We start from the raw sequence: 22,664 nt of genomic DNA, 5'->3' as shown, positions 1-22,664 counted from the left end.
TGCTTAGTCAAATGTGGAAATTTGATGAATGATTCGTTGTAGTTTTTTTTTTTTGTGTGTGCTCCCTTGTGTACAACTATGAGACTATGTAAATTATTTTTTCTACTTGGAGGGATGGAAGAAATGGATGCACTAACAGCCAAACCAAATTTAATCAGGGGTGTGTGTGTGGGGGAGAAGTCATTCACATTGTAATTGGATTATTGACAGCATTTCTAGATAATAGGTCTGATCCACTGGGAATATTTTAAGAGCAGCTATGGATTAATCAATTTTTCCATTCCATTTTGAAGGTAGTAAGAAATCTAAAGTTTATACAATGATTTAGATTCAAGTCTGCTATATGTGATGTATCGGCTGACTAATTTTTTCCGTTCACTTGGTCAGTTTATAAAGATGCATAGGATATGTTTGTGTATGTGGATGTATATAAATTCACACAGTAGGTCAAGCAAAAGGGAAAGAGGAAATAGAGCAGCTGGAAAAAAAAGAATAAGGAGACAAAAAAATACTAAACAAAGAGCAGCAGTAATTTCATATCAATATCAGTTGAGAAGGTTTTTGTGGCCAAAAAAAAGTGACAGTAGGTTCAGGCATGTCCTGACTGACATTTCTGAGAAATGGTGAACAAACACTTGCACACACACACCTGATTTTCACATACAGTGAATTAAATCACCTGTAAGAGTACAGTTTATGTTTGAATGTGTGTTTAAATGTGGAAAAAATGTTTCCTCAATTTTGCAATAGAGATTCTGTATTGTTTAACAGGTTATATATTTTGTTTGAAGTTCAAATCTGGATATTTTGTACAACTTGTATTTAGTTTTATAAATTGCTAAGCATCATGTATGCACATTTGAAGTTAAGAATAGGTAATCTTAGTGGTGGTACTGTGCTAATTTTTGACGTGGTTGTGTTTCAGAAGCAGTTCTGACTCAAGTAGGAATTGCAGAAAAATTTTCTCCTTTAAAAACACATTCAAACATATTTGTACTCTTGCAAGTGATTTAATTTTCTGTATACGGAAATCGTGTGTGTGTGTGTTGATGTATGTATTCACCATTTCTCAGAAATGCTACGGTATATTCCAGTTTGATGAAAGTCATAGGTAAAACAGAACTACACATAGTCCACCAAAAGAAACCAGGTAAAAAGAAAACAGAAGACTACACATACCTCTTACCGATTTAAATCTAACACGAGTTTGATTTAAAAGCCAAACTGATTTGGCAGACCTGTAAACCTGTGCAAAGTTCTGCACCTGGATTTATGACTACATAGGGAAGAGAACAGTATATAGGTAACAGTGGATGTTCCCTGGAAAAGTTTGAATGTGACAATTCACATGGATGTCTTGCTTTGTTTTACAATTATGAAAAGGCTTTGTATATATTTTCTTTGTGTTCTAAACAGCCGAAAGCATTAAGGAGAGTTAGTCATATGACAGAATACAAATTCAGCAGTCACAAAATTATATGACAAAATGAAACAGAACCATCATCCTGGTAACTGAGATAGCACAAGCCTGTGAGAAAACTTAACATGCACAGCATCCTAAGATGCCTTGCATCTTCTATTGAGGTATTTTGTTGAGGACCCTCTCTGCGTAATAACCCTAGGTCACTTTCTTTGTTTATTTTTTAATAATACCATTGCCTCTACTCAGTGCTGTACCATGTCCTGCACGATTACAATTAAAAAAAAATTAAATATAGGTTCATTCAAAATATGCGGGACTTACATGTTGATAAGAACTTTTTAATTTTTTTTAAAGCAGTATCTTACATTAAAAAATTGAGATAATATGCCAGCTTAAGTAAACTACCAGAATGATTAATCTCTTCTTCCTTTTGCCAATTTATATTGTGTAACTACGGATTTTGTAATATTGTTCCTTAGAAAACAAAGGTCTCAAGAGATTTTTTCCTTTCCTCTAAAAAAACCTGCCAAACATTTGCAATATTTTGAATCCTAAGTCATCTCCCTCATCTCTAGTCCCTTACCTCCTATAAATTTATATTTAAAAGAATAGTGTTTTAGTGCTCCAACAAAATGAAAATTAACAGTTTCAACAACAACAAAATAATCCCTGTACCTTTGAGTTACTATTTTTTCCACAACAAACACCCAACACAAAACAAACAGAAAGAAACAGGAAATTATGTTTTGACAGTCCAGTTTGCCTCATTCATACAAATTTTGTTTCCCCTCCCTGCCCCTAAATAGCTAGGAACAATTTACAGTTTTAATATTCATGTAAAATTGTCAATATTATCAATTGTATACATTGACAAGGTGCTAAATAATGTTATAGGTGGGATGAAGCTATCTTAGCAGACAGAACTTTTCTAATTACAAAAAATAGAGCGTTTGAAAAGTTGTTCTGCACAGACTGAGTCACCCCCAGCCATCTAAAAATCAAAGGTCAGGAAATGTAGGTTAGAGGTATCTTTGCTACCTTCACTATATTCTGTACTAAGAATTAATTAGCCACAGCAGACTCAAGAAATGGGGTTGAAACATTTCAAAAACTGGGTTGATGAAGTGTCAGACTGAAAAGGCCTTTACATGCATTTTTAAAATTCTATGCATTTATCTTTGAACTCCTAACTTATCCCAATACATTCCCTTCATAGCAATGACAGTATCTTTGTTTAGATGAGGAGAGAAAATAGATAGTATTTTCCACAGGGATCAAGTTTCAATGTGACAGCCATTGGGGTTGATGGAAAGATTATGGTACATAACTCTATTGCTCCAGACATCTGAATCATTGATATTCACACATTAAAGCAAAGCTAAATAAACCATACTCCTCTGGACATGAGGAAGTCTTTTCAGGCCAAAGGAGCTGTTCCCATCCCTTCTTCCAAAGATTACATGAGGGTTTCATGATATTTCTGGTGATCATTGCGCTGTTTTCTTTGGGATAGAGAACAAACTTTTACCTCATCAGCAGACTGATTAAGGTAGAACCGTCTTCCAGGCAGCAATTAAGAAAAGAAGCAGGTGCAAGATTTCCCAGAAGTGTTCATTTAAGACAGTGCAGAAGGGATCAGGTTTGTTAAAGCATTTCTGAATCTGCTTTATTAAGGAAGCCATCTCTTCAAAAGGAGGAAAAAAAAAAGAAAAGGCAACAAGGCTGAGGAACAAACTGAGGAAGAATATAGACAACACTTTTTTTCCTAGCCACTTAATCTCCATATATGAGAAGCACAGTGGGGTTTCAGCAGCAGGCTGAGGCAAGCACTGTACTGTGGAGGGGCTGATGGCAGTATTCCATCAGCTGGAAATTATTAAGGAAGGAATGACCTGTATTGTATAAGTTATTACTGGATAGTTCCCAGATGAGATAATAGAACTGTGACCTAATTAAACCACATCCTTTATGTCCAGCTTTTCCAACTGCATGTACATGACAACAGCAATATAACATAACAAACCTTAAAGTAAATTTTAAAATACAGCAAGGAAGACTCTTCTCACTCTGGTGGCAAATCAAGAGAAAAGAGTGAAAACAGAAGTGGTATCTACATTTAAGTCACAGTCATTGCAAATGCTAACACCATAATAAAAAGGTCTTAAAAACAATCTAACTAAACAACTCAGCTGGACCATATGATGAAAGAAAAAACCTACTGAACATAATCGTAAACTGAAGCACAATGGAGACTCACTGGAGCTAATCTCTCACAAGTTTTACTTCAGCTGTAACAGCTCAAAAGGAATATCTTAAATTTTTGAAGACTACTCAGTGAAACCACCTGCTGGAAATAGAGTAGAAGTGAAAATAATGTGTCACATTTAAAGATTTTCATTTGTGTTTTTTTTTTCCATAAATTTTATTAGCCACATGATTATTATTTTTTTAATACTGAATTTAATGCTATAACACTAGGTTTTGGTATGAATGGACCCCCACTATTGAAACTATATTGTTATCATTGATACTTAACTTTATTGTCAGTGTTACTTAGTTGTGTAACTGTATTTGCACCATAAACTAATTTCTTATTTTTACGGTAAGATCTAAGAGTATGTCCTCTACATAAACTGCACAATAAATTGCATAAAGTAGTATGTTATGCTGAATATTAGATCTCTAAATTGTATGCCAGTCTACTAAAAGCTATAGTACCATTTGTTCATACTAGCATTGAACGCCATTAAAGGGAAACAAATTTAAAACCAATAAAATGATTTAAGCAAGAAGCCCAACATCATTAAAAGAAAAGATAATGCTCTTACACACACACATACAAAAAAAATCAATCATGCAAATGGTTAAGAACTTGCACTCATTTAGCAAATATTTTTAGAAAAGGACAAAGATCAGGGAAAGATCAATTACCCATATTTCAGAAGAAACTTTTTGACATAACTAAACCGCTGGCTATGTTTCCATTACTGCATATTTACAGGCCTTGATATTTTGTCAGAGACAGGATACTAAACTAGAAAGATCCAATCTGTTTAACAGTCTGTAAGCTTCTTCTATACACATTTCCTTTTCCCACTGAGTATTTACTTTTTGCTGATGCAACTAATGTATACCTCCAGCCTGAAATGTATTACCATGAGCAATTCAAGTCCACATGCTAGGAGCCACACAGCAAGAAAAGAGACACAATAACAGGAAAGAAACCAACAAAGGACAAATGGCAAAAGAACAGTGAAAGATGGAGGCCAACAGCATACTCTTACCTTTCAGTTAAAAGCGTAGTTTTTATTATTATTATTATTAAATACCTCCCTCCATTCTGAGCTTTTCACCACTTTCTTTCAATCACTGACTCAATTTTCACTTCAACTTTACAATTCACTTTTGGAAAAAATCCAAACCATTGTGTGGAGGGTAGTGAAGCAGGAGGAACTTTTACTGTTATAAAGGATTACCAGACTTAGGCGCTACATTTCTAGGTGTTGCTTTTCAGCATTGCCATTGTACCATAGTGTCTGCTATTTCTCTAAGTGTCATCAACTTGTCAACTCATGAGCAGGTGTAAAGGCTTTGTTCCTCCTCAAATGTAATGTTCAGTGGAGCCAATGGAAGTCTCTGAAAAGTGTTGTGTCAGAAGTACTTTTTTTTTTTCCAGGGAATTTAAAGGTAAACATTTCTCTTCAAAATTAATGTCATTTGTTGCTACAGCAAGAAAGCAACAAAACATTGCTAAATGGATTATTAAAAGTTCTGAAAACAGAAGAGGTGCCTGGGAGGCAGCACTCAGGAAGCACTTAAAAGCCTGAAGATCACTGGAATGTGCAAGTAATGTGAGCAAATTATAAAGTAAACCAAATAAAAATATCCTCACATGGGAAGATGAGCATTCTGTACCAAACCATACACATCTGAAATTCCCCAGTTGATACTCATGTCAGAAGGCAGTAAGTCCTTTGACTTTTTGTAAAACACGTACATGCTATCAGAATGCACTCAGATTTACAAAAAAAAATAAATTTTTAGATATTCTAAAAATCAGTGACATAGACAGAGCCATGATACTAAGTAGCATACCTGTGTATTTACCCTTCATTTCCTGCATCATCACAGGAAAACAAACAAACAAAAAAAAAACAAACAACTGTGAACAGTTTCACCCCAAATCAAGCCACAATTAAATTAGACTTGTGTCTTGGTGTTATGTTATCACTTTGTTCGGAGTTATGCTACCTGAAATATTAGACATAAGAGTCTGTAGTGTTTTTAAGAGATTCTTAGCATGCATTGCTTCTTACATGGGCTTAGCATGAGTAAACAAACTGAGCAATTCTCAGAACAATTGATTTTTCTTGCCAAAAGTCAGACCCTCTATTTGAATTCATTATGGTTCATTAGGATTCAGCTAAATCCAAAGCTTATTTCGACTATTATAAGTATTACTGCTCTGAATTTAGAATCTGATGTTTCATTGAGTGACAGCAGGAATAAGTGAAGATCTTCTGAATTTTTCTCAGGTCTAAACCAAACATCTCCATTTCAATCTGTGAATGATTCCAAATGCCTTATTCCAAGAAGAGATATAGCATTGCAGATAGAAGGAAAAAAAATCTTATTAACTATTTCAGTGGAAGAGAATCAGTGTTCCAGTCTGCATTTATTTTGTTATATTAAAAGACCATAATCTGTAAGCTTTCCATGGAGATCAGAACTAAATACTGGGCAAGGTATTATAAGAAAGTAATAAAGCTACATGCTATTCCTTCATAACTATTAGGTAAATAAAGGCAGAGACTAGTGACCTTCTCCTTCATTTAACGCTGTTTCTGGTAATATTGGTCTGATCGCTTAGCTGTTGTTTCTTCAGGAACCAAACGCAAGAAGAGGAGCAACTAGCTTATTTCAGACTGTAAACCAGCAAGATGGTTTTTCCTTCTGATACATTTGCCTTTTATCCTAGCATGGTAAAAAAGACATCAGCTATCATACAACTTTTGACACTAACTTTGATGCAATCTTGGTTTCTATTTGCTGTAGATACTGTGGATCGAACTATCTCCTTCTACAATTGATAACAAACAATAATTGTTTGCATCTACTTTTTTTTTTCTCCCTGCTTAAAGGAAATATCTTTCTGAAAGATAAAAGGTATTTAAAGCTAAGTAAATGAAAATATGGAAGATATATAGAAAATATTTAAAAAATATAGAAAATGTACAAAAAATGAAAATATAGAAAACATGGAACGTATTTGTTACTTGGTGTTGTATTTCACAATTTTCAAATCTCATTTTTAGTTATAAATTTGTTTAAAAGTCACCAATGTTATTTCCAGCTGTGTGAATTGAGCACATAGCTATGTATCTTGGTGCATAGGACACAATCTAGAAAGATTTTAAATGGGAAAAAAAATCAAATTATGGGCTCCTAAAATACAGAATCATCTTTCTCTCCTCCTCTTTTGCTCCCCCTGACCCCACTCCCCAGGTTGTTTTTTTTTTTTTTTTTTTTTTTTTTACTCTAACTTGTCATGTATTTGACAGTTTCTCAAGTGTTTAGCAATGAAGATCTAATTGGAAAGTGCCAGGTTCCTTTTTATTGCACTTTATCAATATTGTTAACGGAATGATGTAATTGTTTGGGGTTTGGTGAAGACATTCCATGTCACTTCAGTGTTAATACCAGGCTGGAGCCTTCCTTGTCTGCCTGCGTAAGCTAGATAAACACAGACCTGTGTGCTTTCTTCTCATCTCAGGATACTTACTCAGAGAGATCTTGGAACATATGCCTATTGCGAGCTAAACATTTCACTTTTCATTTTATCCATGTGCCAGAAATCCATTCCTTGGATAAACACTTTACATACTGACACTCTTAAAGTTACTAAACATGATAAATAAAGAGAGAATACATCATTTCAAAACCGATTAAACATTTTCTCACTTGTGACAAATGAACAGCTATACACTGCATGGAGTCCCTGGAGCAGACATTCCATTTTCTTTGTCTTTATTTTGCATGGAAGATTAACTTTCCATTTCAGCTCATCTATTGCACAATTGAGCTTTTCTAAAATACACATTGCTGCATTTTCCCCAAATCATTATTCATTTTAGAAACATTTTTGTTGTTATTGCTGCAAGAGCTGTTCTTTTAGACTTCTGTGCTTTTAATGGAGATATGAGCTTTAATATTTTGTGCCCAAGCTAAAAGAAAGAAAATTTGTAGCTCTTACTAAAAGCCAAAGAAATGCTGTTTTGGGGCAGACCTGAACTTACATGTGAGCTGAAGTTATCCACTTCAAAAAGTAAAATCCAAACACATTAATCACATTAATTTTGCTCCATCTAATCCATCACTTTTCCTTGCACCACTTGCTTGTCTAGTCATCCTATGCACTGCTGTTCTACCTATGATTAGCCAAATGTAACTAATCTTTCATTTAGCTTTTTAAGCTTTCACCTTCTCTTTCACCCCCGCCAAAAAAAAAAAGAAAAAAGAACCCAAGTATTTTATTTCTAAGACCCTTTAAAGATCTTAATGCAATAAACACACAAAATACCAAAACTACACCAAGAACCTGTCTTCAATATTTTAACAAATACCACAAATTTGATTAGGAATTACAGTGTGTGGGTGGAAGGGATAAAGAGAAATGTAGTTTATATAACAGTAAAAAAGAGATTTGACCCTAGATTTTTTGTTTTAGGTCCCAGTGTATTTCTTCACATGTTCTATAAGAACTTTTGCATGTGATGTCAACAATGAACTAGAATTTCCTTCTTGGACAAAATACTGTGCAAAAGGAGATGCTGCACTCATCAGCAGAGGGGAGAAGAAAGAGTTAAGACAAGTAGGATGGAGTAGGCCAAGCTGACTGAGGGTCCAAGGAGCAGTTTTCTTTCTTCTCCCTTACCGTATATCCTAGCTATAATGAAAGGAATATGTTGATATCGTGGTTTCAGCCAGGAGAAAAATAAAAAATAAAAAAAAATAAAAAACAAGACTGGAGAATGAATTCAACAAGGACAAGTCACAAGTTTGCCAAACAGATTTCAGATCCCTCTTGCCCTTAGGAATCTGTCAGCATTGTACATATAGTCTAATCCATTTTCCACAGGAGAAAGTTTCCTCAGCAGAGCAGTCAGAGATCACAAATCTCTCTTCTACTAACAGTTTCTTCCCTCAAAGTTTTATTATAAAGGAAATTTCTAAGAGTAAGAATCATGTAATTCAGCAGTTAAACAAGCTTCAGAAATTTCAGGAATGCCTTTCATAAACTTGAGCAAGAGGTACGATACTGAGCCAAAGCAATACTCCCTTTGTTCCATTTTTTCCATCAGGATCCTACATCATTGATATACCACTCAATGACCTACCATCTCCTTTCAAGTAAGGAGGGAGCTTCTGATGACAGAGGAACATCCACCCTCCCTTTTTCAGGTACTGTCTTTATTACATGGCCCATGGGTATAGACAGAAACTACTGGTATTGGTGCTGTACCAGGAGAGTAGTCACCCATAATGTGCCATTGTAGCAAGTAACAAATCAGGACCTCAGGGCCATAGGATGGATAATAAATCATAGTAATAACTAGAATCATTTATAGTGGCATATTTTACTGTACAGGAACTAATGAATACAGCTGTATTCATTAGCATATATTCAGCGTCAGTTGTAGTTAACACGAAAAGAAGATGTTATTCTTAGTGAACATAAAACTAATACAGACTAATACAGTTTCACCAAATCTGGACTAGAAATGGTGTGTGTCATATTTCAGTCTTCTGCAAGGACAAATAAAAGCGTGTCCCATTTAGACACTGCTTCTGGAGAACACTGCCAGAAATTAGAAGAAACCACAAGTTGTGCAATGCAATGAAGTTCACAATTTTGAAAACTCTCTCAACTGCACACATCTGTAGTGAAATTTAATGAAGTATTTACTTTTTGCCACAAAAACTATTTGAAGATCTATTAGCAATACTACAAAGGAAGTCACATTCAATTATACATATCATTAGTATATTAAAAAAACGATTTCCATTTCATATTTTATAAGCTCAGGAAGTTGTACCTAATGAACATTAGTTGTCTGGGGAATGCTATGTCTGTCAAATCACCATGATTCTGGCATAGAAGGAACAGTTCTCTCTCAGTCTGAATGTCATATTCTAAGTTTGTTTTTACATAAGGTAATTTTATACCTTAATTGTATACCTTTTATACCTTAAAGGCAAGAGTCTTGCAATATTTTTCTAAAGGTAGACTGCATATCTATATACCTTTTTTTCCTGTTCATCAAGTTGAAATTGACAATAAATATCACTTTGTTTTCCGAGTGCATTTCTTTCACTATCCAAAAATAAAATAACATTGGATTCCAAAACAGCAGCTTCTAAGAAAAACACTTTTTTCAGAGAAGGATTTTAGCATGTTGTTCTTTCTTACCTTTTATGTGCTTCTGTTAGTGACTTCTCTTCATTTTCTTGGTCTATTTTAGCTGTAAAAAAATACAGGCAAAGAAATAACTATAAAGTGAAAGATACAGATTTTTTTTTAAATAATTTCCCCTGTAAAATTCATAAGTCTTTTATTCTTTATTTTATAAAAACAAGCTGAAGATACACTCAAGTATAACAATTCTGAAAAAGCTACATGAAGTCTGATATCCCTAGAAAAACACATACACACACACCTAAAAGCCCTCAAAACAAGTGCTGTGTTTTTTTTGTTGTTGTTTTTTAAATCTTGCAGTAATATAAGCAACCAAGTCATGAAAGTGACTTCAAAGCAATTCTTAAAGTATGACTCTGAATAACAAATATGGGAACTTGTCTATCAAGAGAGGGAGGAAAAGCATGAAGCATTCAGCTTTAAAGCTTTTCTAAAACTTGCTTGATAGATAAAAATTGTCTTCTCCCTCCCCTCCCCCTTTCAAATAGCTAGTTAGTTTATGAACTAGGAATTCCTAAACAAGAACAAATTATAACATATCAATTAGTGAAGTACTAGCACCATAGTAGGCCCATATCAAAAACATTACTTTCTATACAAAGGAAATTATTGCATTACCATTATGTGAAGAAAAGTCAAAAACAACAAGCTGTCATTGCCACACTAGTGAAAAATGAACAGTTTTCCACATCTTCTCTCATACTGCATTACGTACTAAGTTCAGTTCACTTAACTTAGAAACATCGATATGCAAAATCTACAAGAACATACGTATTAACCTAGGCATCAACAACATGCAAAGCAATAGTACAATCTGCTCTGTGCAAGTGTGCTTAGATCAAATTTATACAGTTATTCAGTTATCACAACTTAAATTCATTTAAGAACTGCACATTTTAGCCAAAATCTTTTTAGCTTGGAACTTTATTCCCTTTTGATGTCTGCTGGAATAGTAGGTTTTTAATTTGCAAGGAGAATTTTAGAATTCCAGAGAGTCATTGCGTTTGGGGGCATGAAGAGGATCTGAATTGTCCTGAAGACAAATATCAACAGTACAGAATTCAAAGAGAAAACTAAAAAAGAAGCATAAACTTTAAAGCTATTTCTCATTCCCTACATTGCTTTACAACAATAAAAATATTTTTCTACTTTGTTGATGCACCACACCAACAATGTGGTAGGATATCAAAAACAGGAAATCTAGATTTTAAATTTGACACAAATGAGAATGGGACTTTTAGGGTACAAAAATAATCACTATTTTTTCTATTATGATGTTTCAATCAACAGCACTTTACAAACACACACTTGCACTGAAATAGACGTGAAATCTGTAGCAAAGTTACACAAGTGGAGGTTCCCATTCCCCCCCCAAAGTCGGAACAAGGATCGGAATTATGTCTGATGCTGCAAATGCTTTTATTAGTAGTAATGTAATCTGCTGAGCTGGGCGAGCAGTGCTCAGTTTACCCGCAGCAGCAAACTTTGTATCTAGCAATTGTTATTTGAAGACTAAGGCTCCATCATTGTTTTGTTTGAAGTGAAAAAGAAATCCCAGCAAGCCACAGGAAACTTGAGGGAGTACTGGGTAAAAGTTCTCAAGGAAACTCAAAAGAACATGAAGCCTGCCTGATTACGGGTTTCATTACTGACTTGAAACTCGGCCCAGATTCTTCAAAAGGTTTGTGAGGGCTCAAAACCCTTCTTCTGAGTGAACCTGGGCCCAGTGTTGAGTGAATCTGGGCTGACTTATAGTTTTGCTTGAAAGCCTTGTCTTGCTTTGGATATGAAACCAGGTGAAACCTGGCAGCTTTGACAGATTTTTTTTTTCTTTATACTTCAATCCTGAAAGTCAAGGTATGATTTGTTGTAGAACCATATGGTGCAAGAGAGAAGAAACTCCACACAGACTCCTTGAATGAAGGGAGAATATATAATTTTACATTAACACTTTTACTAATGTACCTTCAGATACAGCTTCTAAAATAAGCAGTGCTGTTACTGAAACACTTAATTTGGAATCCTCTCAGTTAAACAATGCTTGGAAATGGAGGCTAGCATGCTCCTGCTTAGTCTTAGTCTTTTAGTACTTATATCTGTAGAATAGAACCCTTTTTATAATCTTATAGGATTGATGGGACATAACATCTGAACTGTCTAGTTTTGGCTTTTTCCTCATCTCCAACCATCCTACACATGCTTACAAACAATTATTTACCTGAAAAAGCAATAGAGCAAATATTTTATAATTTTTTTTGAAAGAGTGCAAGTACAAATTGTACGAGGCTTATCAAAGTGTGTTAGAATGTCTCAATGCTGCAACAAATTTTTTATTTCCATTCTAATTTAAAAGCATGTATCTGTACTTTTAATCATTTCCTAGAGAATGGGTACTACACAAAGAATCTTGATAATCCCTGAATTATTTAGGTGTATGTAATAGTCTTTTTTATTTTTTTAAGCTAATAAGCACATATGCATAAGGCAGGTACTATACCCCCCCCCCCCCCCCAGATTTCATTCTGCATCAGATCACCTCTTCGCATTAACAGTCTTGCAAGGAAAGAGTTTTCTCTAAGAGAGAATTCCCTTGTAGTCTCTTCCAAACATGTGATGACATGACACCTCTAATCTTTTTGATGTTATCAAAAGGACATTATTCAGGTGTGAATCAGACTTGCAATCCATTTGCTTTCTTGTTTTTCAAGATGAAAAAAAGTTAAAGAACAGTATTAAAATGTTTCTGCTTCAACAAGATGACAGGTGACACCAGTGGAAGAGAAGAAAACATGGTACATACACTCAAGGATCTGTCCCAGTCCAAAGTAAACATTTAAATGACTACTTCTGTACTAGTATACAGTAAACAACTGAAAGCTGTGGACAATAGCTAGTCAAAGACATTCATTGAGATTTAACAGGATGCTTTCTTCCCTTGTTGGTTATCAAAACCACAAAAGTCTTACTGTCATATGCATACGCTGGAATAACTACTAGATTGCTGAAGCATCTAGAGAGTCCGATAAGTTCTGAAATTGGCCACTGACATGATCACCTATATTAGTGGTTGCTGGTATTTTGCCGTACTAATTGCTCCATTGGTAAACTGTTTTCAACCCATTTTTCTGTTTCAGCAAGGGAGCAATGTTTTTAATATAGTTTTTCCCCCAAAAGCTCCAGGTATTTCTGAACATTACAGCTATGACAGATTCAGCCAAAGATTCCCCATACTGCATTAGACTTTTCCATTTCATTGAATATAATGCATCTTTACTGTCACTTCTTCCTCCAAAGCAGTACATCACAACTGGTAAACAGAGTGCCTGAAAGGCACTGTCTTGTCATTCTTTCTTGGCAGCCTATATCAATTAAGTGCTAAGTACAAGCTGAAAGGCAGCCATGTGGGGAGAGGTGTGTTGGAAGAAAAGTATGTTTCCTTCACAGATGAGAACTCCTCCAACAGGTGAAGCAAAAAGGAGAAAACTACCCATTTCACAGTGAACCTATCATGGCAATAGCTGGTGCAGGAAAATCTGTCATCTTCAAGGGTACTGTGGCAGCTGAGCACATCAGGGTGCTCAGCTCAGCCACTAAAATTCCTGCTCTCTCTTTGTCCTGAAGAAGCAAGACTTCTTAAGGAAACTTCAGAAAGTCTTACAGCTTTTCTTTGAAAAACATTAAAAGAAGTCTTGTAGTCTCATCTGCTTTTGTATATGTTTATATATAAATATATATACTTCCACTGATCACATAAGAAACTTTTTGCAGGCTCTTATGACAGATGCAGAGGTTCCCATTCATGGGTCAGTAATCTTTGCCAACTAAAAACATTTCATATTTTATTGACCCAACATCTTTTCCTCAACCCCCTGCACTGAAATTAGTGTTCTTGATCCTTGACACTAATTTTCTGAACTGCCTCCAAAGATATTGTTTCAAATCTAATAAATACCTATAAAATCTATATCATACCCAAAGTATTAGTCCCCGTATTTCACATAATGCAGAGGGGAACAAAGGTAATACTTAGATTTATAACTGCCTACATACATTCAATACATTGCAGGTCTTTATATGCAGCTCTCATAATCCTGAAAGCATATATATCCTGTAAAATCTACTTATTTGAAAAATAACCTCGGGTCATATTGACAAACATTGCAATATTGAAAAAGGAACACTTCAGAGTGAAAATGACCTCTCATGGAACAAGGAAGAGAAGCTGCCTTTTCTATTCATAACATATACTAAATTAACTTACTCCTTTTTCACTTTTTCTTTTGAAAGCATCTCTAATGACTTCTTATGGGACAATGCACTACTGTTTGCCTGCTTTTTCCATTAAGATATCTTCATAGTATTTAATGTTTGTCCCCATTTACTGCAAACTCTGTACTTCCTAAATACTTCATATATTTGGTCAAAATTCAAGTACATTCCTTCCTCCCTATATCATTCCTTCCCAAGCATGAGGGTTGTACTATATCCCAGACTCTTCAATCAATTTGTCTAAATACAGGTTATATGTATTCATTAAAATTTACATCAGATATTCTAATTTGTAGCATCACTTTTGTATTTGCTTAAATCTACTGTTTGATGTTTAATAACCGGGACATAAAGGTTGATTTCATGCAATTCAAAAAGATATTTCCAACAAAGCTGCACAAATGATGTCTAATTAATTTAATGTATAAAAGGTGTCATCATCAGCATAGACACACAGTCTAGAATGATACACACCATTATTGTGTTTGCTCTTCCAATTCTTCTAGATTCCAGTCCTGCAAAGGTTACATACAACTTCTGCAAAGGCACATATATGAACAGTCATACCAAAGTGATCTACACATTTAAGAAAATCCGAAAGGTTATACAAAACCAAATGAAAGAATCAAACACAGGCATTCTAGAAAATTACAGTGTTTAGCAGAACAGTATTGTTCACTTTTAGGTGAACATTTGTGTGTGTGTGTGTGTGTGTGTGTGGTTTGTTTTTGTTATTTATTTATTTTTTAGAAGCCTCGATGATTAAATGAAATAAAGGGGGGTTCAAAGGTGAGGATATAAAAGTTATTTTTGACCATGAATTGTCCCTTCTGATCGAAATGACAACTGACATTTCAGATGTACTATGCTAAAACCTTTTTAGGAATCAAGCCACTCTGTGAACTAAGCATGCTGCCAAGTATTTTCTCATTTTCAGTCCAATGAACTTTCTATATCAGTCTCTTCTAAATGTAATCATTATACTTTCTGCATTAAAGCTGTTGTCAAAAACAAAACAATAAAATGTATCTGATTTTCTGTATGTATATGATTATGTTCTGTACAGGCATTGGATATAAGTTCTATTTTCTGTTATCAGTTCTTGCAATTTCTTACTTGGAAGTGCAACATTTCATTCTTTATCGCCTCTTCCAATGGACTTAAAAATCTTAGGAAATATCTGCACTAGGACTAATGGGGAGGTCTAAGACTTGAAACTACTGCTTTAAATAGGGAGTATTCTGCCTTGCACTATGTACATTTTAAAAGCATTAGAATTCTTAGAAATTTTTTTTACTAAAAAAAAAAAAAACTATCTTCAAAACTTTTACAAACCTTTTTTGCAGTTTTACCAAGATCTTTAAAGAACCTTTTCCCCCCACAGTGTGCTGAATTAATATAGCTGTGACTTTGAAAATACAACAAAATATAGCAAGTATCTTAACCCTAACCACCCCTTGCAAAATAAATAAATAAATAAATAAAACAGGAACAAAAAAACGGTAAGGGCCAAACAGACCAAAAAAATAAATACAAAGGTGAGGGATAGACTTTCTTAAAACATGCTGCTGACCTACTCCAGTGGGATCCGAGGACTTGAAATGCCTATCTGAGGCTATGAGGAAACCTTCTGCAGGTTATTTCAAGCATGTAACTAGGAGAGGACAGTGAACAGAGAGAGATAAGATGTTGCATGAACAGAGCATGTAGTCACACTTTTATTATTAGGGTCTAAGGTTCAAGTCTGCAGGACCTCTGCCAAAGCTCCTAGGAGAGTTCCTCCATTTTTTTGGTGGTACATGCAGTTTTTAAATAACCCCCAGAACACAATTAAATAACACTTACAACTATTTTATTTGGTCTGGAAGTAAGCACACTGTTCAACGCTTGTTTTGAAACTCCTTGACAATATTAACTACCAAAGAACAACAAAGACATGGTGAGTGCAAAGCTCTTAAAGTAAGCAACAAAAAAAAAAAAATCTTTTCTTCTCCCCTTTGGTCTTCTGAATGTTCTTTGACTAAATTTCTGTTTTTGTTGTTGTTGTTTGTTCTCTTTGCATGTTTAATTTAATAACCATAATGTGGTTGGGGAGAAGAGTGGCACTGGGAAAAGCTAACTAGTCTTTTTAGATGGAATCTATCAAAAAAGGAAGTAGGTTTCCAGCAAGACTGTAAACAAGGGTTAGATGATCATTAAACTTTAAATGATGATGTCGCTGGTTCTCAGTGGCTTTGTAAAAAAACATAAGCTTAATATGCAATATTAATATGCAAATTTAAGCTTATAACCTACAATAACAGAAATTTCACGAGAGAAAAGGGACTTTAACAGTTAAAAATAATTTGTGTGCAAATGTACTAGATAAGCATAGTCACAAAACAGGTTGAGCCTTGGTTCAGATTCAGAAATGATTCTGAGTAGACCTCCAAGGTCTATAAACAGCATTCAAATACCATCCCCCCCCCCCCTCGAGCTTATGTTCCACCAGAACATTTTGCTTTTAGCCTGTGCCATGATCTTGACCCAGCAATTACTGTCTGTAGACACCATCTGGCCCAAACCCTGTTGCAATTTAAGCTACTTCTACTGAACCAGTTTCAAAGGGCTATGAGTAAGAAGATGCACGAAACTGCCATCCCTTCTGATCTCCTGATCTCTCTTAAGGGAATATCACATCTTCTCAGGTAATTGAATACAGGAATGCATCTGAGCAATCTCAGATGGAAGACAAGAATCAATCCTTTCATCTGCTTGTCTATATCCTAAATCTTTTTGCTTTCCACCCCCCTCTCTCTTTATATAAGAGTGTTAACTAGTATTTGTTTATAATTAACTATGCATGATCTTTCCAGTAACTTTCAAGTCAAGCCAGGATGTGGGTTGTCGTTTGTGTTTTTTCTGTTTGTTTTTGGTTTTGACAGATACAATGCTTTTATGATGAACCGTTAGAGCTATGTTGCTGTACTTTTGAGAATTTCTATTTATAGTAAACAAAGACAAGAAATCTAAAAAAGCTTTGCAAAAAGAAGAAAGCAGAATTTCTTCTGGAAACTGTAAAAGAAGTCTTAGATCCTTCTGGATTTCCTATGACATCCATAGAAGGTAGTGAGCAGGAAGAACACCTGCTTCCTCTCCCCCATTTTTCCAAAATTTTCATGCATACATGAAAACAGAATATATAAATACTTCACTCAGGCCCCAGTTTCTTGAAGATAACTGGGAATAGAGCATCTAACATGCTGGGCATTTTTCTAATTATGTTTTTTTCAGTTTTTTCAACACCTGTGAGTTAAACATTTATATTGATTCCAACCAATTGTACTTCACAATGACTTCACACTCAAGAACAACTCAGATTATGTGTTGTCCCATAGATCACTACCAAGATCCACAGAACCACAGCTAAAACTCTCAATGAGTATGTGATCACTGAAACTATAAAGACAATTAAACTTATCAGCAGAAGACTCCATTAAAAGGAACCTGATTCCTCAAATAAATAAGAACAACAACAAAAATCAGCACAAGTCCTGCTTAGCCCTCAATATGTGTTTCAAGATCTGAATTTTCTCTACTTTCGTTTCTTCTTTTAATCCATTTCAGGCAACAGTAAAGAGATAGGTTATTATCACCTTTTGAAAGATGACATCTACTGTCAGCTGAAGGGAAGTGGAAGTGGGACCCAGTTCCAACACTTCCAAAAAATACCATGCCATCATACTCTAGTTACGTGCATTTCGTGACTATTCACTATAATGTTGTTAAATGTCACGTGCAAAGAAGTAAAATACATTGTATTCATGTACAGCTTTGACCACCACTCCCCATACTAGTGTTTCTAAAGTCATACACAGCACAAAGGTCTCCGTGAAGTCAGGACTAGACCCTAAACAGACATGCAGTTAGCTAGCATACCTAGGACTAAATATGCATTATTAGGTAAAGATCCTGCAAGAGGTTTCAGATCTAATTTAAAAGCAGGCTGTCCAGCTGTAAGCCTGGACTCTGGACTACTGAAGAACATGCAATGCCATGATAATTAGAGACAATACAGGAACAAAGTTGTCTTGCGTAAGTTTTAATATCTCTATTTTTCTTCACCACCCTAAGAAGTAGATGGTAAAAGCAACGTTATTTGAATGCTCTTTGGATTTTACAGGAGAAGGAGAATAAAATGCGGATTATCTTTGTGTCTAATTATCTAAACTTTTCAGTAACTTCAGTGATCTGCTGCATTCATTCTGAATAGTTTTGGGGTGGATGACATTGTGACACTCACATACTGACCTCTTCCCAACCGATACCAAAACCAATGCCTTTCTTACTCTATCACACCTGTGTTGTCTGCAATCACTGTACTGATGCCTATGCCTAAAAAAAATGTTTCAGTGAGGTCCTGTGCCAAAGACACAAACAGCTGCCACGACAGGTCTAAAGGTTTGTCCTTTCATGGATGTTGAGGCAAGGAGAGGCTAATTCAGTGAACTCTGTTTAGTGTTGCAAATACAACAGAATGTGAATTCGGATTATTAGGTAATAATGTACACCAATGGAGGTGCTGACAACTGAGGTAGGGACAAGTTTATACAATACCACGGTTAAACTATTTATTAGCATTAAGATGTCAGTGTGAGATTACAAAAATACTTTCAGCACTCAAAGAAAAAGTTTTAAAAGCTCATTCAATAATCCAATGAAAAGAATACCAGCATAAAAATGTAAACATTCATGGAACTAGTTTAAGTGTGAATTCCTGCACTTTTGTTGTAGTGATTGTGTGTTGCTCTATCTAAAGATCCCTCCAATGATTTCTTTAAAAAAATTGTCTCAGTAATGAGTGCATTTTGATAATATTTAAAGCGAATGTCTCCACATAAATCTAGCAATATCTGACCCCTTAATGTTGTATTTTTTAAAAGAAAAACAAAACCAAAAATATTTCTTCGTATATAATTCCTAATGGTTTTAGTCATTTTCTCAAATTATTTTTAGAAAAAATTAAGAAATAGTGCTACATTCTCCCCTATATTAATCAAATTATAAAAGCAACATTTAAGGAAAATGTAATCTGCAAAATCAATCATTTCTATGTTAGAAAATGCCAGAATTAAGATTATCCTAGCAGCATTCATTTCGCAATCATCTACAGTACTTCTGGAGCCAGAATCTGAACCCAACCATCCAAAAGTCAGTCTGATGCTTTAGTCTCATTCACAATCCATCATATGATGATGCACAGCCTTTTGCTGCTTGACCTAAAAGAACAAGTTATGGCCAACTAGCTGGTTGCAGCTATAAAAATAAATACGACACACTTTGTGATTTATAAATTCATTTACTAAAGGTTTGGAAACTGGATTCCTGAATGCTCTTTCTGGCAAGAGAAGGAGATGGTTACAGTCAGTTCCATCAAGAGGACAATTTTAGCATCTTTATTCTGCAAGATCATAAGGATGTGGCTAGAACTTGGGCCTGGAGAAGAGTCCAGCAGAATGAAACATGGGGCTGGCACTCACTAACAATTGCAGAATTTGTGAAGTAAGACCAGAAGGAGCCACAGGTTGAAAGGTCACCTTGTTCACCTGAACTTACAATACTGGAATTATTCCCTTTTCCAGATGAACTACCTAATCACCTGAAAAGTATGTTTTTACTTCTTTTAAAAGCAATACATTCTAGTGCTCAAGTATCCTACACTATAATACTTTTTAAAAATCTAAACCTAATGATATCATATTCAGAAGCTAACACAATATTGAATGATTTCCTCAGATTTGAAGTCAGTCACATTTACAAAATTTATAAAGTTGAAAATCTGTTTTGAATATTCTGCCTCTTTCCAGGTCCCAAACCAAACTTGTATGAGGGTGCAGTGGCTACTGCCTCCTTAGAGTTTCTCCTTAGAAGTTCCCTGCTTTATCGGGCTGACAAGAATGCACAGCCAATCTGGAGTCCCTGGGGCTCCCGAAAACTGCTTTTCGCTGCAAAGTTATCCACAGTTAAAACCTGGGGATTGAGACTCGGTTGCAGTTCATCCACACACCTTTATTTATTTAACATGAGCTGGCTATCCTATCAAGTGTTAAAGGATTACTAACCTCTAACAAATTTCCTCTATAACTTGCATGATACTGTTTCTACTGTCTCCTGTGTGTCCTGAGAAGGCTTGCCCCCAGGAAAAGAAGTGATTTCCAAAGCTTCCTAAACTGGTGGATGTGATCTCAGATGTTTGTGTGTCACTATTCCGCCCAAAACAAAGTACAGTTCCAAAGGGGACAGCATTTTCAAGTACTGTTTTCTTTTGTGATCTCTCTTATTCAAATCGTGATAACTTGTTTGGAGTAACTCACAGAAAGAAAACTTCAGTAAAGATTACACTCCTGTATTGGAGAGATGCAAATAGTACTTATTTAGTACTTTAAGTCTAGTACTTTAGTACTTTAAGTCTTTAAATAAATGGTTAGAAATATGTAATAACTAAAGCAATATACTTCTTAGAAGTCCTGTATATTCTGACAATTTCTCTTAAATCTCTTTTCTGGAAGCGTCTTTAAAAAAAATGATTTGTGAGTACAGAGAATTTCAGCAAAAATTAGTCATATGTGAATTTGAGAAATACAAAAGTACTGTATGTTGTGCATTTTTTGACTGAATATTTTACTGCACGTGGCTCCAAAAAAGAGAAGGACAGAAAACATGGGAGAACAGAGGGTTGCCTTGGAAGTTTCAAGGCATGTAGACCCTCCAAAATTAAATGCACAGGATAGAGAGTGCTTGCAAATATTCGCTGAGCCAGTGTAGAGAGGGTATGACAGAGGATAGGTTTAATCTTCTGCTAAGGAGAATGATCATTTTATAAGTGACCCTGAAGTCCATCAGAAAAAAAGACTGACATCCTTTTACTACTTTGCTTATTTTGATGAATATGATGACTATTTAGTCTACTGAGTGGGCTAGCAAGACAAGCGCTGGACAGCCTCAATTGTACATACCACTAGCATTTTTATCTAAAACATTATGACTGAACACATTCCATATTTCTCCCCTTCTTTATCCTTTGAATGACTAATCTTTACAACTCAGCTAGAAGAACTCTATTATACAGCCATTTTTGCCTCTGACGGCTCTAATAAAAGTGTTAACATTAAGAAAAAAAGTTTGTTTTTTTTATTAATACATCAATAGTAACAATCAGCTAGACTAGTTACAGAAACTTAATTCAAAGTTACATAACTGTGCAGACAGTAACTATTCTTATAAAATGTGCCTTTCTAACTCCTTGCCAGGGATATTTAATTTGATGTCTAAGTATTCTTGCCGATGGGAAACCCATTTTCCATTTTAACGGCTAGCAACAAGTTTAAGTGAATAACTAGCTACTTTGAACTTTTGGGTCCCATTATGCACACAAGTTATCTACTCTGAAAAGGCATCATATAAACATGCCAAATTATTTAACCCTATGAAAAATGCTTTTCATCTGAATTATAAGTTAAACCTTTTTCTGACTTTAGAGAAACTGGAACTTGAAAAGATAAAACTTAAAGCTTGATTTTTCTTTGCCCAGAGCATATGTTATATAAACACAAATCCCAAAAGGTGCCAAGAATTGTTCCTCTGTTTTTCTAAATGATCATGTGTGCAGTCTAGCTGAAAAGACTCATCGATTATGTCTACATAAACAACAAAAGCCCTTAGAAAAAATATCTAGATCAAAAGCCTGTCAAACACTGAACAGGGGAAAGAGAAATCCTGCTTTAAAACATGGCCTCTTTCAAGTCTGAATTCAATCCTATGAAGTAAAAACAAAGGATTTCATAATGAAAGGTATTTAAAATTACTTTATTTTTGGAACTTAACCAGGGATTCTTTTTCCTATACGTTAACCTTTGTCTGCCTTATATGTAATAGAATTCTGCAAAATAGTCTTTAGAGTTTTAATCAGTGTAGAAATTGTTTAGTCACAATTCACTGTATTCACAATTTACATTTCTAATTATTTTAATTAAAATGCAACCATGATATTTTTACCGACATCATGGATTTCTCTTTTTGTCAATGACCTGGTAATATCCACTATTAACATGGGAACACAGCCAAAGTTCTTCATGGATGAGATGCATTCTATGTGTTTTTTTTTCCACACTTTCCTTAAATACATACACATAATCTAGGCAAAAAAAATCCACAATCCTTGCAAAAAACAAAACAAATTATTGTAGCTTACCCTCTATATAATTACCCTCTGTAAGCCATAGTCAAAATGAAAGTAAGCTACACTAGAGTCACATACTTCTCAAACTGTTCTGATTTATAAAAACAAAGAAATTTAACTGATACACCTCTGATGTATTATAAGCCCCATATTTGAATTGCTATTCTGTTATTAAGGTTAATATGCCAACATGTGGCATGATTTACAAGTGTACCATTAGTGATCGTTTCAGAGTAACTTGTGATTTTACTGTCTCCTCTCTACATATATCAATAATA

At 34.8% G+C, this 22,664-nt stretch overlaps 1 protein-coding gene across 4 annotated transcripts in view; it reads right to left on the bottom strand.

Moving 5' to 3' along the window:
• Nucleotides 1-22,664, bottom strand: part of FMN2 (formin 2) — a 199,117-nt gene that overhangs the window by 26,827 nt on the left and 149,626 nt on the right. For all 4 annotated transcript variants that reach the window (XM_040551865.1, XM_040551864.1, XM_040551867.1 and 1 more), the window contains one exon: nucleotides 9,894-9,945. In XM_040551865.1, the coding sequence (XP_040407799.1) occupies nucleotides 9,894-9,945 (52 nt within the window). The remainder of the gene's footprint in view (nucleotides 1-9,893; nucleotides 9,946-22,664) is intronic.

The sequence above is a fragment of the Cygnus olor genome, chromosome 3 (genome assembly GCF_009769625.2).
Source record: "Cygnus olor isolate bCygOlo1 chromosome 3, bCygOlo1.pri.v2, whole genome shotgun sequence".
Classification (NCBI taxonomy): Eukaryota; Metazoa; Chordata; class Aves; order Anseriformes; family Anatidae; genus Cygnus; species Cygnus olor.
This window is presented reverse-complemented; position numbering and strand designations above follow the sequence as displayed.